Source organism: Hoplias malabaricus, chromosome 3 (assembly GCF_029633855.1).
Source record: "Hoplias malabaricus isolate fHopMal1 chromosome 3, fHopMal1.hap1, whole genome shotgun sequence".
Lineage (NCBI taxonomy): Eukaryota > Metazoa > Chordata > Actinopteri > Characiformes > Erythrinidae > Hoplias > Hoplias malabaricus.
Window position 1 is genome coordinate 42511161 of NC_089802.1, and position 25696 is coordinate 42536856.

Here is a 25696-nt window from a genome sequence, read left to right on the forward strand (position 1 = left end):
CTGCTACACTGTACCAATCGCCAGCTTGTTTCCTCCAGAAAGCAGTACGGGTGACCACTTTGATGAAGAGGCTCCGAGCTCCAGAGCAGAGTGATTCTGGGGCATCCAGTCCAGCTATAGGGACGTCAGCTGGGCCGGTCACTCCCAGCAGCATCACCCCTGTCCCCCCAGCCATCACCTCAGAGCCTGCCCACAGCTCAGAGATCAAGGAGGAGAGCGCCGCACCAGCTCGGTGTAATGGAGAAATCCCACAGCTCGGTGTGGAGAACAGAGAGGAGCAAAATGGCTAATAAGATAAACACGGGCACACACAAAGTGTATATACAACACACATTTAAACGCTAACAGTCCAACGATCTGAAGTATCACACAGCCATTTACTCCCACTCACTCAGCCTCTTACACAAATCCCTTATGGTCTTTCCACTACTGATTAAAATTCACATAGAACAAGAGTTAACTAATAGCATACACTAAAAAAAGCATTTCAGGATTTCAAAGTAAAACATATATTTATATATCCCTTTGTCCATTTTAAAGATCTTTTTGCTTAGAAAATGAGTAAAAAAAAATACACATATTTCAAATTAAACATTCTGGTTTATTGTTTCTGTAATAACCTATTTGGGTTTTTATTATGTTGATTTTTATTTTATTATCCCAGTGCAAGCTCTCAAGTTGTTTAAAATATATTTGATAATTAGCAACAGTTTAAAATAGGTGTCATATCCCTATATTAGCCGTGTCTGGTGTGTGTTTCTGCCTTGTGCCCAGGTAGGCTCTGGACACACCGTGACACTGAACAGGATTCAGTGGTTACAGAAAATGACAGAATTAATCATTCTTCCTTATTCTTCAGTAATTCATTCAGTTGTCACAGTTTATATGTGACAAATATAATATGTTTTCAGCATTTACTAATTTGTTGAGAGATTAGTTTAGTTGTGGTACATATACATTTCAAGTAGACATTTAAAGTAGTATTTTAAATGAATAATTATGATTGTGTTCCCTTTTTTGGGGGGTGGTAAGGGAGGCTGTTTCCCGAGTCAATTATTTGTAATTTTTTTTTTATGTTCATAAATTTGTTGTCATTTTTGCTTAGAATATAATTTGAGCAGAGATATAGAAAATCGGAGAAGGCATTACATTTCTGATGATATAAGTTAGTTTGTTTCTACAGTCGTGTATTTGTTGGATTTATATGCTCCTGTTAAAGAACAGGGAAATTAAATCTAGAAGATTTTGAAAATTTAAGAGAAAGAAAGAGAAAGATTTTTTTATTCAGATCCTTACCGTCCTGTTTTAATGGAAGGTATATTCTGATGAGGAACACAGTTTAAACTGACCTTTATTTTCTATGCGCTTTGCCCTGACAGTATTGACTGATAACTAATGCTGTCACTGTATTGTAAAAGCTTGAGTTGCTGCAGCTTGAGTTGATTAAAAATAAATAAATAAATAAAGGAGAAGGAGCTTTGTATCTGCTGGAGACACTGGTGATGTTCTTTTGTTCATAAGGTTGTGCAGCCTGTGAACGTGTACCTTTCACTCAGCAGTAGCATATTAAGTGGAATATCTCAAATTTCACACACTTAATGGGGAATTTCTTCTTTTATATTGTCACAGTTCTTGTTATCATTATAGAACTATAATTATTACAGTATGTTATCATTTTTTTGTTGTCTATTGGTCACAACAGGCAATACCCTTTGCATTTCCTTTGATCTTTAAGATATTTTCATACAATATAAAAGACATACAAAATACAAATGCAGATATGTGTTTCTTGTAAAAACAGAAGTATTTGTGCCAATCCATGCACACTTGAAAAAAATGCATTTTGGGTTTCAATACTTTGAAATGAGCTTTTCTTAACAGATGAACCATAGACAATCCACTTCTAATGGCATCTGTGTGATGCTGAAAAAGCCTGATTCCCCGTTAAGTTTGTGTGAAGCTTATATATGTGTCTTTGTAAAGGTGCAGGGGTCAAAGAAACAAGTGTACTTTGCGCTGTTGGTGTTGTAAAGGGTCACTTTGTGTCAGGATTTGAGCTGACTACATCACACTTTGCTGTCTGGATAGAGTAACCACAGTATTTTACTTGTTATATTTACGATACTTTTTCTTTAACATTTACTGAGCAAGAGGCAGGTCAAGAATGGGACACTGGCGAACACTGCATCATGAACTCATAGGTGTCCAAATCTAAAGACTTTAAGAATGCTTTTAAACCTGTGTGAGATATTTCTAATTCTAAAATGAACTTAAACAGTTTCTTTACTGTTATAAACTGATCAGCCATTACGTTATGACCATGTTCTTTTTTCTCTCTGCCCTGCTGAATTACTTTGTAGTTCTGCAATACAGACTGTAGTCAGCCTGTTGTTCTGCATACATTGTTAGCCCCCTTTCACCCTGTCTTTCAATGTCTGGGACCCCTACAGGACCCCCACAGAGCAGGTGTGATGTGGTGGTGGGTCATTCTCAGTGCTGCAGTGACACCGACGTAGTGTGTGTTGTGCTGGTACATGTGGATCTGACACAGCAGAGCTGGAGGAGTTTTTAAACCCCTCAGTGCCATTTCTGGATTCAGAATTGTCCACTGACCAAAAACATCCAGCCGACAGCGTCCTGTGTTACTGATGAAGGACTAGAGGACGACCGACACACACTGTGCAGTGACAGATGAGCTACTGTCTCTGACTTTACATCTACAAGGTGGACCAACGAGGGAGGAGTGTCTAACAGAGTGAACAATGAGTGGACACAGGGTTTAAAAACTCTAGCAGGACTGCTGTGCCTGATCCACTCGAACTAGTGCAAAACACACTAACACACCACCACCAACATGTCAATGTTATTGCTGTGCTAAGTATGATCCACCATCAAAATCAGGCCTGCTTTGTGGGGGCGGGGTCCTAACCTTTGAAAACAGTGTGGAAACTCTGTAACAAAGTGTACAGAGCAATAGATAGACAACTATAATTGTAGGACCACAACGTGCTCCTGTCTGGTCTGTGGAGCTGAGAGAATGGACAGTAAACGTAGAAGCAAAGAGGTGGTTAAAATGTTGTGGCTGACTTCTTTAAGCATTCTCAGAGGTGTAATTTGCATTACTAGACAGATATAAAATAAACAAAATCAATTACAGTACAATTCTAGTATCTAAGCCATATACCAACATACACCTTTAAAATACGTGGGAATAATGAACATTTTTGTTAAGGTTGACACCTCTGATCATTTCAGGATTTGACGATGTTGAAGCATAAATGTACAAATCTTGCATACTGCACCTTTAAGTGCCAGTCTTGTGCACTATTTTCTCGCTGTACAATTGCCTTTGACTCATATCGTTCAACTCATATCGATGCCTTTCTCTCAATGTTTTTGTGGCATCTTACCAGACTGGTATCCATTCTGCCATGTGCCCTGAACTTTGTCTCTTAGCTCTGAGCCTTCAGAGAGGTCAGTCACACACGTTAGACATCCTCTCTGAAGAGATGACCAGATCATTAAAAAAATAAACGAAAACAAGACAAAAAAAATGTGCATGTGTCCTGTTTGATCTTGGTGTTTTGTAAAGAATCTATGCTGCAGAGGAAAAATTTTGTCTATGTGTATATTATATTTTCTCAATGAGGTCAAGAGGTCAAATTCAATCAACCCTCCACAATTTCATATTGAGATGTATTTCGTCAAAAGATGTATGATGAAGTGCGAGTTGAACTTTTAGCAGATTGTGTGCTGACAAAATGAAGCATGTTTCCTTCCAAGGTCTGATTTCACCGAGTGGATCATAGACAGACACTTAAGCGTAGTTTGATTGAATTTGACCATAAACATCTGTGTTTTATAGTTGTGAACTGTAGTTGTATGTACTGTATTTTACAAAGCACTGCATAATATATTGAATACAGCAGGCATTGTGTAGTTTGACAGTAAAAACCAAGCCCGTTAGTGGCTTGTTAAAGAATTCTGTTTAATGTGCGGTACAAACTGAGCAATATTCTCTATTGCTGTGATACTGTGAAACTGCCACACTGGTGATGTAGAGAGGCCACTCCACATACTGCGTTCACATCATTTCCCATTTTCCTCCATGATTTCTGGCATGCTTGGTTTTCCTTCTCAGTTGTACATTAAGATTACAACCTTAATGCCCTTCACAATTATTTGCTCTTGTTTTTCCATCACATTTCTTTAGAATAAATTCTGTTCCGCAGCTGTGTAACACTTGATCAGTTTCAGTCTGATATTGGACAGTACGTTTTCTTGCTGATTATGGTTTTATTATTTTTTCATACATCAGCTGTGCATAATTTAGCCTCCATTGGGTCTCTGTTCATGTTAGTATCAATGCAGTGATTTTCAAGCACCTTCAAAAGCAAACTCACTTTTATATGTATCATGTTTGTGTTTGAATTGCATCTCAAATAAAGGCATTGCTTACGTGTTCAGTGCACACTGTTTTTAATGCTTTTGAAAATGTTCAGATGTGGGGACACAATGAAAACATACACTATCCTGTCTTTAGTCTATTTTAAAGTTCTGTGTAGTATACAAATATCCACAGTACTCAGTTCTGACCTGCAGGGTATTCAACAAAATAGGATTTCTTCATTAGCCAGATAACTAAAGCCCACAGTTTAGAATTGTCCAATAGGAATGCCCCTGGGCTATTGGATAGGGTAGACTAGGGTTTAAGTTGTCTGGCTAAACTGAGAAACCTTGCTTTGAGGAATACCCCACTGATAACCTTTAAATTGTTCAAATCTCAAAAGTGTTATTCCCAGGTCAAATGTAAATTATATATCTACGTCTACATGCTGAAATTCATAGTTATTGATTAGAAGTAGAGTGTAATGAGAGAGAGAATAAAACATTAAATGTGACTCTGGTTGTCCTCCGGCCAAATCTGAGGGGACAGGTGGTCCATTGAGGATCTTTTGTAATAAAATAGCATTTATAATATATATATATATATATATATATATATATATATATATATATATATATATATATATATAATTGTTTCAAGTGATTAAAATGTGTTACAACTCATAAAAATCCTGCAATGTTACACAAAGCATATTTGTCAGTTATTGTTGGAATTTTCTCACCAATAAAATTCTTATGCTAATAAATACACAAAATGCTTTGAAAATAAACTCAGCAACTAAATAATATTTTGATTGTTAAGAAGTGGCATACTTCAGATGCGTTTAGTGACTAAACATTGAATAACAATTATTAGGAAAAAGAAAAGAACCCACACGTAGCTGAAGTGATGCTCTAAATCAGTGGTCACCAATAGGCGGCCCACGGACCTGGACCTATGATTGATAAAATATTAAGAGCTGTTTAATTTTTTTAACCGGGTGTTTGTTTTAAATGGTGTGACTCTTCTAGTCATTACGGTTCAGGTTTAGCACTCCAGGAAATTCCCAGACGGCGTGAGGCTACTCAACCAATCAGATCTGTGAATTATGATGTGACTTACAGGGCAGCGCTCCAGACACCGATATCCTGGGATCAGTAAAATAGCCCAAGGGACGTGATAAAGGCCCTTTTGGGGCATTTTCAGGACGATAGTGTTGTGTGAGTAAAATCCAGAAACTTTAAAAATAAGGGGACGATTACGGGTAGAAATTCTTAAACGCTGAACATGGATTCCCGCCGTTCAGCATAAAGAGCCAATCAGCTCGCTGTTCACGGATAAAGTCCCGCCCTCCTGCAATAAGAACCAATCAGATTTTCATATGCATTTTTTTCAATAATTTGTTTTATTTGTAAATTTTACTTGAAATAAAAAGGACATTTTAATTAGAATAATTGTTATTTATAAATCTTGTATGATGAAATGTAATTGAAAGGGTAATTTGATTTGAAATTACGTTAACTACATAAAATGTGGCTATAACTACAAGGCTACTTCAATATGCAGGATATGGCACTGATCATAATGCAAGTTATACATTAAGATACGATACGATAAGATAAGATAAGATAACACTTTATTGATCCCTAAGGAAATTGTAGTGTCACAGTACTATATATTGAGAAGATAAAATCTTCTCAACCTGGACCTTAATGAATTTTAATTAATTACCCCTGATCTAAACCCTCCGGTACAAAATAAATAAATAAATAAATTTTAAAAATAAATAAAAATGCAGGTTTCTGACATCATCAACCAAAGGAAAAAAAAAACAATTTACGAGGTGGGGCTTTTGAGCTGCAAACGAATAATGAAGGTGAGGATAGAGATAGGGTTAAAGGGCAAATTTAATATTCATATGTTTGCATGTACTGAACGAAGGCGAAGTGCTCAGATACACATACAATAAATTTAAGGCGATATGTATTTTTTTCTTGGAAGGAACTTCCAAGGACTGGAGACGTACCATATGGAGACATCTGGGAACGAGATTTTTACATTTATAGATATATTTAAATATATTTATATTAAAGTATAATTTAGATATCTCGTTGTCATTCGTCATTAAATCATTGTCATGCCTTTATTTATATGAAAGATGGTGAGTTTGAGCCGTGAGATGTAACTACGAAATTTTGTTTATATTAATTTCAAAATAAAAGCATGAGAAGGGGCTTTTTTTTTCTTGTTGGCTGGTGTTAGCCGTTAGCCGCTGAAACTCCGAGGAGTGATTCCCGCGGAGCGAAGGTGAGGTTCTTCTCCCATACATTTCTCCCTTCTATGCATTTAAATTTAAGGAACTTTGTTTGTTTAGCTGGAGAGTGTTAGTGTTACGCGTCCGGGTCGAGGAGAGTGTGTTATTTGTCGAACAGAGCGGGGTTTGAGAGAGAACTGTGTTCCGTGAAGACGGAGAGCTCAGGGGGACTCTGCTTCTGTTTAGGATTCGCTCATTTGACGCCGTTTAACGTTACAAAGCGGCCTTTGTTTCTAGTTAGAAGCAGACAAAATAGCGAAACCGCCAAATAATTACAAATGTCATTAAAATTACTTTCAAATTCAATTTCCATTAATATCTGTCCTCCGTTTCTGTAATGTAGATACAGGCCGCACTGCGAGCTCTATTCATAATAGAAATATACTGCTACTAATGACACAGACAGGCCAAAACATTAACGCCACCCATTTTCTAAACTCATTATACGTTTTAGAAGCTCCGCTGACAATTCAGGAACACTTTGTCTAAAACTATAACTGTAAATCTACAATCATGTTGCTCTGCACACTTTATCACCATTTTACTCTTTTCTTCATATGTCAGGACCCCCACAGAGCAGGTGTGATTGGGTGGGGGATCATTCTCAGCGCTGCAGTGACACTGACGTGGTGGTGATGTGTTAGTGTGTGTTGCGCTGGTACGAGTGGATCAGACACAGTGGTGTTGCTGTTGATTTTAAACATTGCGTCCACTAACTGTCCCCTATTACACACACACAACTCGTTGGTCCCCATCTTGTAGATGTAAAGCTCATCTGTTGCTGGCCGAATGTTTTTGGTTGGTGGACTGTTCTTACTCCAGCAGTGATACTGAGGAGTTTAAAAATTCAAGCAGCACTGCTGTGTCTGATCCACTTTAACAAGCACTAACACACCACCGCTGTCAGTGTAACTGCAGCACAGAGAATGACCCACCACCCAAATAATCCTTGCTCTGTGGGGGTCCTAACTATTGAAGAACAAAGTGAAAGGAGGCTAAAACGTATGCAGGGCAACATATGGAATACATTCTCTAATTGTAGAACTAAAAAGTGCTCCTGCAGCTGATAAAACAGGCAAGGATTGTAGAATCAATAAGGTAATATTGATATTTTGGCTGATCTGTGCATCTGTTCTTTCCAAAGCTTTGAACTATAATATTGTAATATCTCATTTGTAATAAATCACTGCTGCTCTTTCTGTTGATTGTAGATAAGTGAGGCAAGGAAACATCCTGTAATTACAGAAGTAGAAGAAAAATATAAATGTTTGGTCATTCTTGGACCAATAGTTCAAAGATTGTCAAGAGAAAGAAAAAGTAATTTAATTTATAAACCGGGGTAAAGGGTGTTTACGTTTGATATTAAAATAAAAGTGAGACCATGAAGGGGGAAGGCACAGTGCAGAACAGTTTATCCTGAGCTGAATCACAAATGGCTTCCTGCTGTGTGTGTTCTATGTAGGTCATGAAAGAATGTTTCCTACATAAATAGAAGCCATTATACAGTGCATAATGTTCATAGCATTCTATTATGTTTAGTTATAAGATGCACAGTCCAATATTTAGCGTATTGTTTGTGTGTAAAGCCAAATTCAGGATTTTATTTTTAAATTTATAAGATATTTCTTTTGTAAGATTTATAATATTTTTCTTTTTGGTTCCACTTTCAAGGTGGCCTGAGTTTGTCTCTGGGTTGTCATATGGGTTGTGCCTCTGACAAAAACCTTGATTTAGTGTTGCATAGGCATTTAAACAAAACATATTTCAGTGGGTTACACACAATTTGTTTGTATTTATTTATATATTGATTTATTTATTGAATCCTCACCTAGTAAAATGTTATAGCAGTTCAGAGATTTAATAAATGTTTATTACCAATGCATAAACAAATTAGGTTTAGTTCATGAAAACTAATTCCTGTAAACGATGTAGAAATAATAATCATTATTAAAGAAAACTTAAAACACATCTCAGAATGAAGACAACAATTATGTCTTTGTGCAGCTCTGTTTAAACATATGTAAGATTTGTGTTAATAAGAAGCATGCTTGCAGGTGAACATCTTTTGCACACAAAGCTTGTGTAAGGTCCACAGAGAAATTGGACCATCATGTGGAATGGTTCAAGATCAAGTCCTCGAGGAGGAATGCCTTTTCGGTAAGATCACTCGTCCTTCATAATGATTTATCTCACTCATTGATTGTTTTATTTGAATGCCCCCACACTGCACATTTTTATAAATATACATGATTTAACTCCTCCATTGTTAAATACTCCTAAATACCTCTTGATTTCTTTTGACAGACGTGGTGTGAGGAAAGATTTATAATAATACATTTTATTTCTCACATTGTGACAAAAAATTACAGTACTATGCAATTACATAATATAAGGCCCTATGCTTTCTGCGATGTGGAGAACATGGACAGAATCATGGAACTGAGGAATAAAAGTGTAATTCAAATATAAACATGAAATGTGCACGGAAATACACAGAATTAGAAAATCTATAAAAAAAAACCCTATCCAGAAACTGTGAATTTGTTCTTTTAGTATATGCACTTACTACAAATCTCGAAATGCTTCTATTTTCGTGCATGTACCTCACGGTGTGGATGCATGTGGCTGACCAGCTGGTGTGGGAACATCCAAAAGACTTTGAGCATGCCCAAAGCATTGATCACATCTAAATAAAACAAACAAAACACAGCCGTAACTGCAAAGTTCAGGGCACAGATGTATCCCAATGACTTTTATGAATCCGACCAACAGCTTTTCTTAAAGTTTTGTCAGCATACAATAGATTGGACACGAAAAGGTACCTGCAATTGTCTTCAAGTCCAAAACACACCTTGCGAAGTAGTAACTATCAAGGAAACATCAAAGTCATCGGACGCAAGGCTTGAGTTTCTGAGATTTTGTTGCTCTTTGTGCCGAATCAGTATTCCTCTTGAAAAAATGATATATAGTTATAATTGTTTATTTATAAAATATGTGCCCTGAATTTATTATATATTTTTTAACTTTCTTTTATTTGTTTTGCTATTATTAAATGTAATTGCAGAAGTTTCAATAAATACAAAGTTGTTTGCGATTGCTTGTTTAATTCCATTTATATCCTTTAATAATAAAAACCTAAATTTTTTTTTACAGTACATCAAATTCTTCTGTCCAAATTGTGCAGCTGTAGCTCGTTTTATTGTTTACTGATTTTTTTTTTTCTTCACTCTTTTTAGGTAATGTCATTATTCCAACTTCAGAGTGATAGATGATCAATTCAGTTCAATTGTATTTATACAGCGCTATTTACAAATTGTGCTCTCACTAAGTGGCTTTACAGAATTCAGGGTCTTGGCTTCAAGTGAGCACCACCCATGCAAGAATAGTATGGAAAAACACCCTCAAAGCATGAGGAAGAATCCTTGAGAGTAAAAGGGGAATATATACTTCTCTGTTCAACATTGGAGCAAAACTAAAACACTTATTATAATAAATCCATTATAAAAGAAAAAAATTATAAATGCTTTTGTTTATGAATGCAGTGGCCTTAAGCCAATTTTTCTAACTTCTGTAAATGACACAAGTAAAGGATTGCTGCCTTGTGTGTGCTTTACATGGAAATGTGCTTTTTTTGCTGAACACATATATTGTTAGTGGTTGCACACTGAGTGATGGTAAAATTGGTCTTGTTCCCTGTGTTGGTAGTTGCAACAATTATGCATGCTTTGCATAAAACTGTGGACTGATAGGGTTTTAAGAACCACAAGTATTCCCAAACTTAAAGGTGTGACTCCCCTTTTTTGTGCCAACTCCTCCTCACCTACAGTCTCACACCTGTGTTTTTTGGCACTTGGCTTGGCAGCACTCCCAGGTAAACTGCTAGTGTGTTTGGATGCATTGGCTTGTGTATTTACTGTGTATCACTGGTTCCTTCTGGCTCCAGTCTAATCACATCATGTGCACACAGTATATAGCATGAAGAGTTTGCGTTTTTTTTTTTTTTTCATGAAGAGTTGCTTTTTCTACGCATTGGTGTCAGTTTTAGTTTGAAATTTAATCCAACACACACAGTAGATGGTTTTGCTGAAGCTAATTAAAAAAGAGGCGACATGAAGCACATGGTGTAGATCCCAAACAGTGAGATTGACACACATCGACACGCCAGGTCTCATGGCTACCATTGTTCTGTACACGAACAAGAGCTGGTCCAAAACGTGGTTACTTTATTTTCAGAAGAGCAGGATCCAGTGGTTTCAACACACAATCTCTTCAAGTTCAGCAATCAGAGTCACACACATGCACACTCTGGGCCTCTTAAAGAAAATGTGCACCTTTTTGCATAATTTTTTACGGCTTTTGGTGTGTAGTTGCAGTGCTTTATGAAGTGTTTATTGCTTAAAAAAAACTTGTTACACAAAACATGTGGTTACTGATAAATGAATTGGTGTCATTACAGAGGGGACCACCGAGGGGAGATGTTTGAAGGAAGAGGTGGACCAATGCCTGGCTTCAGAGGGCGAGATGGAATGAACATGGGTCCTGGACCCCAGGACCGGCCACCTATGGACATGAGGAGGTTTGACTGTTCTCCAGATATGATGGGGCGAAACATGGGCCTTCTTGACAGAGGAAGAGACCTTCCCAGAGATTTCCTCAGACCAGGAGATGAACCGGACAAGAATTACAGAAGACCGTTTGAAATGGAAGGCCGAAATAACCAGCAAAATGCTCCAGGTTTTATGGGACAGGGTAGGCCTCCCATGGATATAGGAGGCAGAGACATGCCGATTAGGAATATGAGGGGGCCTGAAAATCAGTTTATGGATATGAGAGACAGAGATAGATTTAGAATGGACATGCCAAATTTTAACATGTCTCCTATGGATGCTAGGAGAAGAGGTCCTATGGATAGAAACGACAATTTAAGGGATAGGTCACCAATGGGTATGAATGACATTGATGGATTTAGTATGGACATGCCTCCACGGGAAAGACAAGCCATGGATTTTGACAGACGAGCTTTTTCCCAACAGATGAATCCTAGAGGAAGGTTTGAGTCTGATATGGATTTTAGGAATCGTATGGGATCTTCGGCTGACTTTCGGGACAGGTCTCAGATGTTTCGGGACAATGATGGTACTCCAATGGATGTCAGAGGAAGGCCTGATATGCCCCTAGATCGCAGAGGTCCAGAGAAAGCGTTACTTAGAGGGGGTGAGCCCACTCTCAGGGACAGGGAGTTCCCAGAGCCAATTGAGAACCCAGGAGGATTTAGAGAAGACAGCAAATCACTCTCAGAGGAGTGGCACAAACAAGGCATGCAGGATAGAGATTCTTTTTCACCAGGGATGAACAGAGGTTCATCTTTTCCCAGAGAAATGAAAGATCAGTTTATTCCTGGCCATGGAAAAGAAGGTCACCTAGGAGAACCTTCCCAGTTCAAAGAAAGAGAGTTTGCAGGCAAAGATTGTGGGAACTTGGGTTTTCCTCGATCAGAAAGAGAAGGTACCAGTGCCCAAAACTGGGACAAGAAGGTTCCTGCTGATTTCCCAGGCAGAGATCTTCCTCCCCCGATTCAGAAAGCACCACTTTTGCCATTGGATCCCCCATTAATCACCCCCAGTAGAGACAGTGATGGTAAACGCTGGTCTAGGGATAGAGATGAAAATCCTGACAACACTGCGTTATCAAGTGGTAGGCGTCCTTTTTTTTCTGAGAAAAACATGCCAAACCAAGAGAGTCACTTCTCTGTTGATCAAGGAAACTTTAAGGGACCAAAGGATATGGCACTTGATCAGGGATCAAAGAAAGGGAATCTGATGCCAGGCCCTAAGGAGCCTCAGAGTAACAGAGGTGAAAGACAAGACCAGGACTATAGAGACATAGACTACAGAACTGGTTCAGGCCGAAAGTATGACTATATCCTTGAGGACCTTCCTGGGCCTGATAAGACATTGAAAGACTCCAAAATCCTTCCAAATGAAAGACCAAGTGACTCTGGTTCTCAGGTGAGTGAATTAATAGAAAATGTGAGATTATTTAATCTTCAGTGGTCTGCGCATTTTCTTAGATTTTGATGTTTTTTGCATTTTGTTTGTAAACCTCACAATTTCACAATCATTTTGGTTTTATTTAAATTGTGATGCTAAACATTTTAGCAATATTATATTTTGAGCGCACTAATTCAGAATTAGTCCTGGTTTGTTGACTTCTTAAAGTTACATATGTTTTTAAACAACTGTGACTCCTACAACAAAGGATCAGGATTACAGGAGTTCCAGCGGGCAGGAAAATGTGTCAAACACTATTGCCATCTCTGGAATTCCCAAAACTGCTACAATGCAGCAGGTAAGTTTGGTTCCTGAAAGAGGATGCTTGATTGTGAATTATATTTGCTGTTTTCAATTTTTTAATCTGTCTTTGGGGCTGTAATATTTTTTTTCCATAGATACTGAATGCCTTTGCAGTTCGTGATGGCGTGCCAATGCAGGGCATGAAGATAAAGGATGTCGTCCCAGGTGAGATTTATTATTAATATACTTTTCTTTAGAAATGAGAAAAATCTACAACATTCGCAACATTTCGCTTTTCGCTAATCGAGTCTTGCGCTCATTCTGGTCCTTTCTTTTGACTGTGTTTTCTGCGACTTCCTTTTTTTGTTTGTTTGGTTTTTTGTTTGTTTGGTTTTTTTAAAAGAAGAAAAAAAGCTGATTGGATTTCCAAACATGCTAAAGGGTTTCTTGTTAAAACTAAAGGTTTTCTGTCCCTTATTCTTTGTGTTCTTGAGCTGGAACATGTGCAGTTCAGCTTGACTTTTCATCCTAGTCTGGCTTATGTGTTAAGCAGATCTTCCAATACATTGCTGGGAATGTCATAACATGGTTCCCTTCATTAATATCTTTTGTTGTTCATCAAACACTCACGTGACGCTCCTACGTCTTTATAAGGTAAAAGGTTGCCACATATGTGCTGTATTTGGTTGTGCTCTGATTTGTTAGATATCAAATTAGGTGACCATTTCATAGTTCTTAGTCTTTCATGTATTTATTTATTTATTTATTTACTTTTTTGACCAATGACAAAGCAGGATCCTATGCCAAAACATGTGGTATTTTTATTTTCATGCCTTTTTTAGGGATCATCTGTCTTTTACAGAACAAAATTTGGTTCCGTTTGTGATAGGATTTAATTTAGAATAAAGCTGTCTTTTTAAATCTTTGCAAATATACTTTTGGAGGCTCATTTGAGTCAAAGGAATCTCTCTTTTGGAAACATAGCTGGAAAAAATTACAACTTGTGTTGCACTACTTTGCAAGTTTAGTTTTTCTGCAGTTTTCAACAGCAGACCATGCATGGAGTGCATACCTTTATATGTCCATAGATAATTTTGTAAACATGCAGTTACATTATTTTCCTACAAGAGCTACAAAGCAGTCAGTAGCAATACATCACGCTTTATACTCAGTCAACTACTCTCCACAGACACAACATAATGAAATCAAATCAAAAGTCTCTGCACTGGCGTTATATTTTGTCTATGTTGAAAGGTAATTGTATTATTGCCTTGCAATACAAAAAGCCCAGACACTACTACAGTTCTGATGGATACCACCAAATGTATGTGATGTAACAACATAAGTCGCAGTTATATCTCCTGTGAATCGAGACAGTTTGTTTTTCTTTTCTTTTTTCTTTCACCGTTCTCCTATTGAGTGGAATTAACTAACACAAACCCATTTGTATTTCAAATGCTGTCCCCAGGTTACAGCTACGATACGGCCTATGTGGAGTTTTTAAACCTCGAGGATGCTGTCCACTTCATGGAGTCCAACCAGGTGGCCCATCCTTGTCCGTCTACAGCGGCTGTGTCTTCAAAAGAAGAAGGCTTGGGCTGGGGCTGGGGCAGGGTCATGGTGGGAAGGGTGGTTGACGACAATTGGGATGGGAAGGGGAACTCATATTTCGCTAAGTTAGGCCTAATATTTATTATTAAGAGCTCCTTCATTCTCCCCAGATATTATAAATATGACACCAACAGCAGTCTAAAAGCAAGACACTAGTTTTCCAGTTGATTTAAATTTTTTAGGACTTTGTCAAATTGTTGAGACAATATAAAGAGAACAGATTGATTTGAAGTATTATTCTAAAGGTCTGTGTTCCTGAATATTTGTTCAGGAGACTATTTTTCTTTTTCACGTTAAGTCTTCATGATGTTTTCTCACACTTCATTAATAATTTCACAGCTTTTGGCAGCTTATCATTAAATGTGTTTCCACCTTACGGTCAGAAATCAGCAAATTTGGTGGTTTCCGCTTGAGCAGTGGTTACATGTCAGATACTCCGTTCTTTTCTTTTATTTATTTTTTTTTGTTTGTTTTTGTTTATCATAGTAAAATTGTTTTTGTTGGTGAGTATGAGCTAGTAATGGACTTGTCAGTGGATTTATATCTTCCCTTGGCCATAGCAGTGCATTGGATACGTTACAAGGTCTTCGATCAAGTCCATTCTTGCAGTGGTGTACTGCTTCCCTTTCTTTATGGCGCTTCACCAACGATCATTCTTTACACATTCCCACAGGTTCTTGTTCACTTTAAAATATTTCCTCACATTAACAACCAGTGCTTTGGTGGGTTGAAAAACCTTTCTGCCACTTTTTTTCCATCATCACTCTTCTTGTCAAAAGCATTGTGATGCAACAAATGGTTTTGTTTGACACAGCCTTCATTAGTGGTTTCTTCTTGGCCTTTACCACCATCACAGTCTTTACAAGAGACTGTTCTTCTTTTCAGTTGGGACCATTGCTTTTGACCACGTGGATTGCTGTCCTTCTTTGCCTGCCATGGCTCATTCTATGATTGAAACTCAACAGGTTCCAATAGCGCTTTGATAGTTCATAATGTAAATGAAACACACTGAAACTGAATCTTGCAAAGCTTGGGGTGTTTGCTGTGTTTTGTTTATTTATTTTTGATTAAAGTGTAGTTGTCAGGTTGGTAGTTTGTAGGCGATGCTGGACTGGAAATTTGTGATGGAGAAAATGATGTTGCGGATTTATTCCTTTTATATTTCTTGGGTTTTAGCTTGCAGACCACTACACTTGGATCATATTCTTCTAATTTCTTTAATTGCCATAAATGCCATGTTTTATTCAGCTGGATTTACCATGGTTATAATTAATGAACTAATGTTTTATATATCTATGGTCACACCTAGCGTTCCTTGCATCTTGTCACTAGGATCACTGTTTCGAATTGGCTTTTCTTTAGGTAGCTTCTGGACATATTGAATGGATTGATAAGGAAACTGACCCATCAGGTGAAAGTCTTTGTGCATAAACCGGTGATTCTATCCTTTTGGGATGACTTGATTTAGCTTGTGAATTTTTTTTTTCCCTAAATACCATAAATTTTGAATCCTCCAGAAAATCTTAAAACGTATGGTAGATGTCAACTGTCACTATAAATTATTAGCATCTTTGGTGTTTTTATATGTGAAAAGGTTTTCATAAATTGTGACACTTTGGAAAGAGTTCAGCACAGTTTCATGTGGTGTAAAGATTTTATTACTTTCACTTTTCAAACTTCTACATAGCCAGCTCAGTTATTGTCTTGATTTTGTGGTTATGGCAAAAAGTGAACATGACAAGTTCTGTTCAGATGTGAATGGGACAGCACATTATTTAATAATGTATAATTTGCTATCACTAATGGGTAGGGTTTATCTTGAAATTTGCAGCTGCAAAACTAGGAATTGCAGCCGGTGGAATGTGAATGGTAGCAGCGTTATGGGTTGAACTTTGACATGAAATTCAATCTCTGAAAACTATTCCAAAGCATTAACGTGATAATTTATGTGATCACTTGCTACATGCATTTCTCTGTACTGCTTACATCAGGCTGAAGTAGTCGGATGTCTTTTTCATTTCGTTTTCCTTAGAAAAAGATATGCTCTTTTCAGTTAAAAAATGATTTAAGGCAGACTGATTTTATGTTTTGACAGGAAAAAGTAGACAGTTGTCGTTACTTCATAATATGAGCATAGGACTTTCAGAGTATGAAGAAAAGGCACTGGGGTATTTTCAGATGGTCAGGGAAGAAAAATAAACCTTACATTTCCTCGTAACAAGGCTGCATATGTTTAAAGGTGTATTCTTCACATGATTCAAGCATAATCAGCGTTAATACACGCTACCTCCACCCGCAAATTATCTTTTAAATTCTAATTTGAACTGAATGATTCAAATAAAAGTGTGAATTTTAATTTTTTTTTTTAAACACATCTGCAGGTGTTATAGGTGTAGACTAAACATTTTTATTTGGATAGTTGTAATTGTAATTCAGTTTTTTTTTTCAAATGCACAATTATATGTACCAGAACAATTAATTTCCAATTATTTCCAACATTTAATTAAAGTGTCAGACGGTACCATAATTTAAAACCTTAGCTGATCTAGTTGTGACTGGGTGACATGAAATCCTCTGTACTGTTTCACAGTATGAATTTACCCAGATGTCTTTGTTCCATGTACATGATTATGCTTGATATTGTTCTTTGACAGTCAAGCAAAAGGTTTATGCTCATGGCACATTGTTACAGTTAGGTGCGTTTAAGAGGAACCCCAAACCTGAAACAAAACTCACATCGCTATCGTAATGCGTCCTTAAAATGGCTGCTAAAGGGCCAGGCCTGATGCATTCTGGGACAGAATTTGTCCAGATACATGTGTAGGAAAATTTCAGTCTACATTAATTGAAATAGATGCTCACTGTTTTTCCTTTTTACAGGGTTCTGTTAAAGTTGGCGTCAAGACTGCTCTGTTGAAGTATATTCAGCCCGACCGGAATGCGGAAGAACAGGTGAGTTTTCTTTTCTGTAAACATATCTAATAGGCCAAGACTTGTGGTTTATAGTCATTGTAAATTCAAAAGTAATCAGAGTTGTTTTAAAAGTCTAAATAAACCCGTCTGTTTTGGGTAGCAGCGACAGGATCCACCACCTAAAAGTACACCACCACATGTCCCGTCCAAACAGGACGGCCTGCTGCCAACTCCGGTCTCCCTCAAGCTGCCAAATGTGAAAGAGGAAAGCAAGCCTCTGATTGATTCACTCGCTCAGAATGTGTGGCAAAGGAGTTCTACGTTGACTCCTGAAGCTTGGCAGCAACAGGTTGACAAACAGTTACAGGAGCAGGAGGCGGAGAAGCAGGCTGAGGAATGGGCCAATCAGAGAGCTTCTCGTAACAACCTTCAACACTTGGATCCAGTCTTCAAGGAGAGCAAGAGTGAGTGGAGGTCATCCTGGTTTCACAAATCCATATAAAGCATATCCTTAGGCTATGCTGAGCCTTTAATAGTTCTCATTATGTTAGCTTATAACTGACTTCAATTCTTGTGTATTTTAAATATGCATTGAAGTGTCATGTCCTTTTCTTTATCTCTTTAGCAATGATCATTAAGAATGTGCTCCCCACCACCAGCGTAGAGACGATCCTAAAGGCTTTGGACACCTTTGCTTACCTGGATGAACGCAATGTACGTCTTGTTAAAGGGAAAGCTCCTGGATCCAAATGTTTCTGCTTTGTTGATATGGATTCCCATGAGGTAAGTTCATTTAGGGTAGAGATGCTGTACTTTTAGAGAATTGTTATTTTTTAATGTATTTATTTAAATAGCCATTATTACACAAATCTTTATCAAAACTATGATGATATTTGAAAATGTGTCTTATTTTGGCCCTAATCCACTGCTGTGTGCCATCTTTATTTATCACTCTTCCAGCATGTGATCCGATTGGTGGAGCTGTTGACCAAGCCTCGCCCGATCATGATCGATGGAGTCAGAGTATATGCCGAAGTTGCCAAACCTCTGAAGAATCAGAAGTGAGTCCTAACTTCAAACTTAACCAGACATCAATTGAAGATGTTTATGCAGTAATATATTTTTTAATTCTGTTATTTTAATGGCATTTTGAAAATGCCTTTTGCAGCTATCGCAGGGACTTCGATAAATCAAACACTTCTCTCCTGGGTTATCCACCTGAAGTGTTGGAGGTAATTTGATAAAGGCTTGTGTTAACTGTATATTCATTCACATTATCACATTATTTAAATTGGGTGTAATGTCATTTGTGTTGTGCAGCAGCAACAGTTCTTCCCTTCCACATTACCCTCCCACACAGCCATAGGTGTCCCACCTGCCATGCAAGGTACTGGATCAGGTATGTGATGTATATTATATTGCAATTGAAGTACTTTATATTGTATATACAAAGATACAGTCTCATGTGTTTGTTCATGTGCTGATTCTTTTGGAACAGACATCTCCTTGGCTTCAGCTTCATTGCCGAGTTCAAGCTTAACTCCAGTGAGTTCCTCATACTGTTTTGTATTTTATTAGGAACATTGTCTGTATTCATTATAGAAAGAGCAGTAGCAAATTGCATAAAAGGTATTAGTGTTAATTCTGTTTTAAATGGATACATGCAAAAACCAACTGACCATTATAAAGTTACAAGTGCTGAAATTTAAAATTAGAATCTGTACTTTTCATTAGAATCTTTTTTTCACTTTATTTTCTTAAACAAATTTTATATATATATAACGTAAGGTAAAAACAGTCTTAAAGACAGTTGTTTTATGGATGTGGACACGGGTAATTTTTAGTTTTTATTTTATTTTTTTTCCATTTACAAAAGAGAGAATACGGAAGACAAAAAAAATCAGAAATGCTTGGACATAAGTCACTTTCAGTATCCTCTTTTATCAGCAGTACAGTACTTTCAGTGTGAAAGTAAATATTATCACTTTGTAATGGGCTGCCAACTTGTTTATGTTCCATATATAATGTTGTTTTCAGGTGAGCATTCTTTAATTCCTTTGTGCTCCCTTGTATTATTATTATTATTATTGTACCTTAATTTATATTGGTAATTTATTTATTTATTTTTCTTCTGTGTTCATTTATAGAAGTCTTTTAAGGTAAACCTGTTTTCTGTCATTTTCTAGGGTGTGATGTATTCTGAAACTCCTGCTGTAGAGCTCTCAATAAAGTCTGCTCAGCACCTGACTGCACCTGTGCCTGATGCTGCTCTCTCTGCCTCTGCTGAAGGAGCTGATCCCTTCAGCTATGGTAAGAAGAAGTGCAACTGAAAAACTTATAAATGTTTTCTTTATTTTATCAGTCAATAACATTTATAACAACCACTGTAAAGTGTTTTGTGTTAATCATTTTGCAATGATTCCCTTAGGTTCAGACACTCCGGATTTATCTGCTTTCCTGTATGACGCTACATCTGGCTTCTACTATGACCCCCAGACCACATTGTACTATGACCCTACCTCCAGAGTATGTGATGTATTTGTAGTTCTTATAAATATTACTTTAGGCTTCAGAGGTTCTGCTTTTATCGGGTTATATTATTACATTAGGCACTGCAGAGTAATTATAATTTTAGCTTAGTTGTAATCAGTAGGACAACGAAACATCAAAATATGTCTTAAAACTATCTAGGCTGGGCAGTATGATATTTATTACTATTACCGTAAAATATATTGCTGTGCTTTTCAAATGAAATTAATATTCTCAGTGTTTAAAGAATAATTAAGTTCAAGTTACGTTACGAAGACAGCGTAATTAGCCGTTACTTACTGGATGTAGTGAATCACTATTTGAAAAAAATTATAATAAAAATCACTGTATCCCACCCCTACATTATACTGAAAAGATTATTAATGTTGTGGCTTCTCCCTCTGCTTCCTATGTGTCTGCAGTATTTCTACAATGCTCAGACTCAGCAGTACCTGTACTGGGACAGCACCTCGAAGACCTACGTACCAGTCGAAGGGTCCAGCACAGATGCCCAGGAGCCCAGTGTAGAAACCACTGCTTCAGCCGAGACGTCTACTGAGACTGTGGCAGCAATATCCATGCCTCTGGTGGAGGAGATTAAGATGCCTCCAGAAGGAGTACCAGAGCGGAAGGAGGAGGATGAAACGGCTCCACGTGCAGAAAAAAAGGAGAAAGAGAAAGAAGAGAAACCTAGAAGCTTGGCAGCATTCAAGGTATACTTAAATCATGCATATACTGCTTTGATCCTGTTGGGACAAGCACAGGCCAGATGTTTTGCAAAGGTACACTACAAGGACAGTGTCACTAACCGTAACAAATCTATATCTGGTGTCGGCAGATTATGAAAGACATGGAGCGTTGGGCCAAGATCCAGAACCGGCAGAAGGAAACTATCCGTGCTCCATCTCCTGTCCTCAAGAGTGAAGAAAAGAAGACATCCAAGGCAGCTGATGCTGCTTTTGCTGTCTTTGAAAGAAAGGTCAGGGCACTGTGATCTTTGCAGTTGTTTAAAAGGGGGGAAAAAAAACATATCTTAGGTGGTATGGGTAATGATGTTGGTAACTATTTAATCTTCACCTGATTCTTCACCACATAGGGTGCTGGCGATGACTTATTCAAAAAGCCCCTGGCTCCTGCAAAGAAAGAGGAGAAGGTATCAAAGGTGAATTTTGGGCACATAAAGTCAAACCTCACAAAATGAAACCTCAGGTTCTGTTTTTACTGACGACAGAATGACACACACGTTCAGTATCGGCAACATTACCATGCTAGATGTAAAACATTAAAAAAAATACTTTTTTTGTATGAGAGCATTGAAGCATTGTACTCAAAACCCCATTTATAGATCCAAGTTCAAAGCCCTTGCTTTCTTACTTACTTGTTTGTTTGTTTGTTTGTTTATTTATTTATTTATTTATTTATTCATTTATTTCCTAAATTTGCAGCGGCCCACGGGATCTCTGGGCATGCTAGCAGACGACTATGCAGCAGGCAGCGACGAAGAGGAAGAAGAGAAACATGAGAAGCCTGAAGAACCACTGCCAGCCAAGACCCAATCACAGCCCGAGGAGAAAGAAGACAGACTGACAGATTGGAAGAAGATGGCCTGTCTGCTGTGCAGGAGGCAGTTCCCCAACAAAGATGCCCTCATCCGCCACCAGCAGCTCTCAGACCTGCACAAGGTACCTCTGCAAACTATAGGCCCAGCACTTGTTAATAAAGAAGCAATGATGTGGGAATGCTTCAGCAGATGCAGGGAGATTTGTATTTTTCTTGTCTGACCTATTCTTTCCTCTTTTCCATGATTAGCAAAATATGGAGATCCACTTAAAGATAAAACGGTCAAAGAAAGAACTTGAAGCCTTAGAAAATCAAGAGAAAGAGGTAAGCCCCAGGGTTAGTAGTTAAACTTATATTAATTCCTATAACTTTTCTTAAACTTGGAGAATTTTACGGTTGCTGGATTTTTTGGTGTGTAAAGCTCTGGACACCTCACAGTTTAATTTTATTTTCAATTATGTTTTCCATGAATTAGTTACAAAGCAATTCTAGAAAATACAGTGCCTTGCGAAAGTATTCGGCCCCCTTGAACTTTTCAGCCTTTTACCACATTTCAGGCTTCAAACATAAAGATATAAAATTTACATTTTTTGTGAAGAATCAACAACTAGTGGGACACAATCGTGAAGTGTCAAACTTTTTTAACAAATAAAAAAAATGAAAAGTGGGGATTATTCGGCCCGTTTACTTTCAGTGCAGCAAACTCACTCCAGAAGATCAGTGAGGATTTCTGAATGACCCAATGTTGTCCCAAATGACTGATAAATAGAATCCACCTGTGTGTAATCAAGTCTCTGTATAAATGCACCTGTGTCCATAGGACAACAATCAGTCGTACACTGCACAAATCTGGCCTTTATGGAAGAGTGGCAATAAGCAAGCCATTTCTCAAAGATATCCATAAAAAGTCTCGTTTAAAGTTTGCCACAAGCCACCTGAGCGACACACCAAACATGTGGAAGAAGGTGCTCTGGTCAGATGAAACCAAAATTGAACTGTTTGGCCACAATGCAAAACGATATGTTTGGTGTAAAAGCAACACAGCTCATCACCCTGAACACACCATCCCCACTGTCAAACATAGTGGTGGCAGCATCATGGTTTGGGCCTGATTTTCGTCAGCAGTGACAGGGAAGATGGTCAAACTTGATGGGAAGATGGATGAGACCAAATACAGGACCATTCTGGAAGAAAACCTGTTGGAGTCTGCAAGAGACCTGAGACTGGGACAGAGATTTATCTTCCAACAAGACAATGATCCAAAACATAAAGCCAAATCTACAATGAAATGGTTCACAAATAAACGTATCCAGGTGTTGGAATGGCCAAGTCAAAGTCCAGACCTGAATCCAATCGAGAATCTGTGGAAAGAGCTGAAGACTGCCGTTCACAAACGCTCTCAATCCAACCTCACTGAGCTCGAGCTGTTTTGCAAGGAAGAATGAACAAGAATTTCAGTGTCTCGATGTGCAAAACTGATAGAGACAGACCCCAAGCGACTTGCAGCTGTAATTGCAGCAAAAGGTGGCGCTACAAAGTATTAACGCAAGGGGGCCACATAATATTTTTCAGTTTATTTGTTAAAGTTTGACACATCCAATAATTTTCATTCCACTTCACAATTGACTTGTTGTTGATTCTTCACAAAAATGTAAAATTTTTATCTTTGTTTGAAGCCTGAAATGTGGCAAAAGGTTGAAAGGTTCAAGGGGGTCGAATACTTTTGCAAGGCACTGTACCTCTGGGTTTGAATTCAAACCAATTTCACACTTTTTAACAAAGGTTTAAACAAGAAAATAGAAACACATGAGAATTTTTCTTTTGGCAGTTTATTCTTAGTATAGTATAGAGGAAATATTAATATACTTATCGTTATAAAATTTTGAACACATTGTCATTATGTCCTATTTGTTTTAGCTCAATAAAAAGGAGGCATCTAACAGTCCACCTGAGGCGAAGAGACGGAAACAGCAGAACACATGGGCCGGCGGTTCCAGGTATATTTTAATAATCAAGAGATTAAAATATAAATGATGAGTTTTCTGCACAATGTGCCATGTGCTTGTTTAAACGTTTTGTCTCTAGAAAAGCTATTTCTATTTTGCAAACACATTTTTGTTCTTGTTTTTACAGGGACACACAGAAAGCAAGTGAAAGGCCAGGTTTAGGTCTGGAGACCACAGAGGTGAGGCCCTGGCAGTTGCATTTATCAAACACTTTTCGGAAAGTAGCTTGTGATCTCTTCAGAGAAAGCATCCTACCCAGTACAGGGTTAGGCTAGAGATATACTTGATGTTAACTACGTGGTTGCGTACGTATGATGGGATGTCTCGCATATCCTGCGTCTGTTTGGTGCATCGGTTGTGCACGTCTTCAGAAAAGAAGCGCAACACACATGCAAGGTGCAGTACATGTGTAAATGGTAGGGGGCAGTGCAGATAATCAACAGCATCACAATGGTGGAAAGTTTTGAAGAAAGGCTGTGTCAGAGCCAAGTCTGCAGTTACCCACGTTTTCTGGTCTGCCCTCTAGTGGAAGCCTCCAGTTACAAGCAGAGTATCACAGGCAAATATGTAGAGAATTTCATTCATGATGCAGATTACATCTACACGAATGCAAGGCCGTACATCAAGTATATATCTAGCCTTAGAGTCCAAAACACACCTTAGCTAGAAGGACAGAAATTCAAACTATATTTTATGGGCAATACCCAGTACTGAAATCGAATAGTGCAATGACAGACAAGATTAGTGATCATTTAATAGAATATGAAGTCATCTGCTTTTGTGTTTTACTGATATCAGTGCATAGTATTGCATGTGGGTGTCTGTCTGTCTCTCTAATGCATTTCTTTATATCTTCACAGAGGAAGAAGAAAGATCCAGCAGTCTGGAACTATTCCACATACAAGCAGGCAGTACGGAAGGCTATGTTTGCTCGTTTTAAAGAGCTGGAATGATTGCCGTAGGGTGAAGGGGTAGAAAAGAATGACATAGGAAAGACTCTCACTCATAAAATAGAACATTTCCATGGGCAGCTCATTCCAGGCATTATTCTTTATTTTTTGTGACTGGTCTGTATTTTGTGTTATGATTATTTTCATGAACACTTGTTCCTCAGCAGCCAAACTTCCTCAGTTCTGAAGTATAGACCCGATTTGTAGCTCTATTGTTCAGGGCTTTTAAACACTTTTACCTTTACCTGATCTCAACTTTGTTTCATGTGTATGTTTTGGGTTTTTTTTAAATGCCAAAATGAATGACTTTAGTGAGTGTTTACAACTCACAAGACCATCACAACTGTATTGGTCCCTGAGTCAATAAACTGTCTCTGTGACTGTCAGTATCCGCTTTTTCAAAGATTTTAAACTTGATTGTTGTACTGGTGATTTTAAGTGGTCTGTCAAAATGGCAGCTTCAAATGTGATGAGCTGAGAAGACAAGCTCAAAATGTATTTAAAAAGGACCAGAGTGAAACCATAATTAATGTAGTAGCTGGATATACATTTTATTTATTTAAACTGTTATTAAATTGCATTTGAAATGCATATGTTCTTATTTTGTTATACCGTAACTTCTACAACAGACAGAATATTGACAGATTTGACTAAGCTCAGGTCTTAATGTAGTCCAGGTTGTCATTTAGCCAAGTAAGTTTAGACCAGACCTGCTCATGCAATGGCCATGTTTTATGCATTTTTTTTCCTTCCCCTACTAAATGAAGGTTTATCAATATAGGTTTGTCCTCTTTAATGCAATAAGAGCCAAACCTTCTGGAAAGACTTTAGATATTAAAATATTTCTGTGATGATTAAATGGCAATCAGAAACCGATTTTGGGCGATTAGTTCTGGATCACAAACACCACTCCAGCTCAGTCCAGCAGTTTTGTATAGAGCTTCATCACTCACTCCAGAGAATGTAGTTTCACTGCTCCACAGTCCATTCTCTAGGGCTTGGTGACATTTATTTGGCAGTGGGTGTAGTGACATAAGGAGCCTTTCCGTTGCCTTTACATTTCAGATTTTCAGTGATGATGCATCTGAAAGCCTTTGTCCATAATGGGTGTACCTAAGGGATCTGCAAATTTT

The 25696-nt window shown here is 37.8% G+C and overlaps 2 protein-coding genes across 4 annotated transcripts in view; both read left to right on the forward strand.

Moving 5' to 3' along the window:
• camkva (CaM kinase-like vesicle-associated a) overlaps positions 1 to 4488 on the forward strand; it is a 54872-nt gene extending 50384 nt beyond the window's left edge. For both annotated transcript variants that reach the window (XM_066663131.1, XM_066663132.1), the window contains exon 12: positions 39 to 4488. In XM_066663131.1, coding sequence (XP_066519228.1) covers positions 39 to 290 — 252 coding nt within the window. In that variant the 3' untranslated portion in view covers positions 291 to 4488. The remainder of the gene's footprint in view (positions 1 to 38) is intronic.
• A 2149-nt stretch (positions 4489 to 6637) lies between these two features.
• rbm6 (RNA binding motif protein 6) lies at positions 6638 to 25248 on the forward strand. 2 transcript variants are annotated; one of them, XM_066664150.1, is made up of 23 exons: positions 6638 to 6694; positions 8756 to 8858; positions 11158 to 12709; positions 12960 to 13049; positions 13150 to 13219; positions 14463 to 14536; positions 17486 to 17557; positions 17679 to 17982; positions 18144 to 18301; positions 18479 to 18579; positions 18687 to 18750; positions 18839 to 18917; positions 19017 to 19063; positions 19705 to 19828; positions 19947 to 20044; positions 20470 to 20760; positions 20886 to 21026; positions 21144 to 21209; positions 21493 to 21729; positions 21857 to 21931; positions 23525 to 23604; positions 23741 to 23792; positions 24474 to 25248. In XM_066664150.1, exons 2-23 carry the CDS (start codon positions 8812 to 8814, stop codon positions 24564 to 24566), a joined length of 3915 nt encoding a protein of 1304 aa, XP_066520247.1. In that variant the 5' UTR covers positions 6638 to 6694; positions 8756 to 8811; the 3' UTR covers positions 24567 to 25248. The 2 variants fall into 2 exon arrangements, with proteins under 2 accessions (XP_066520247.1, XP_066520248.1); XM_066664151.1 differs by having other exon boundaries at positions 17682 to 17982.
• Positions 25249 to 25696: the final 448 nt, after the last annotated feature.

Bases quoted from the DNA above. Each gene is read 5' to 3' on its own strand.
- rbm6 (XM_066664150.1), top strand. From the start codon at position 8,812: ATGTGGAATGGTTCAAGATCAAGTCCTCGAGGAGGAATGCCTTTTCG. The intron at 12,710-12,959 runs GTGAGTGAATTA...CCTACAACAAAG, and splicing joins CAAGTGACTCTGGTTCTCAG to GATCAGGATTACAGGAGTTC. The intron at 21,210-21,492 runs GTGAATTTTGGG...CTAAATTTGCAG, and splicing joins AAGAGGAGAAGGTATCAAAG to CGGCCCACGGGATCTCTGGG.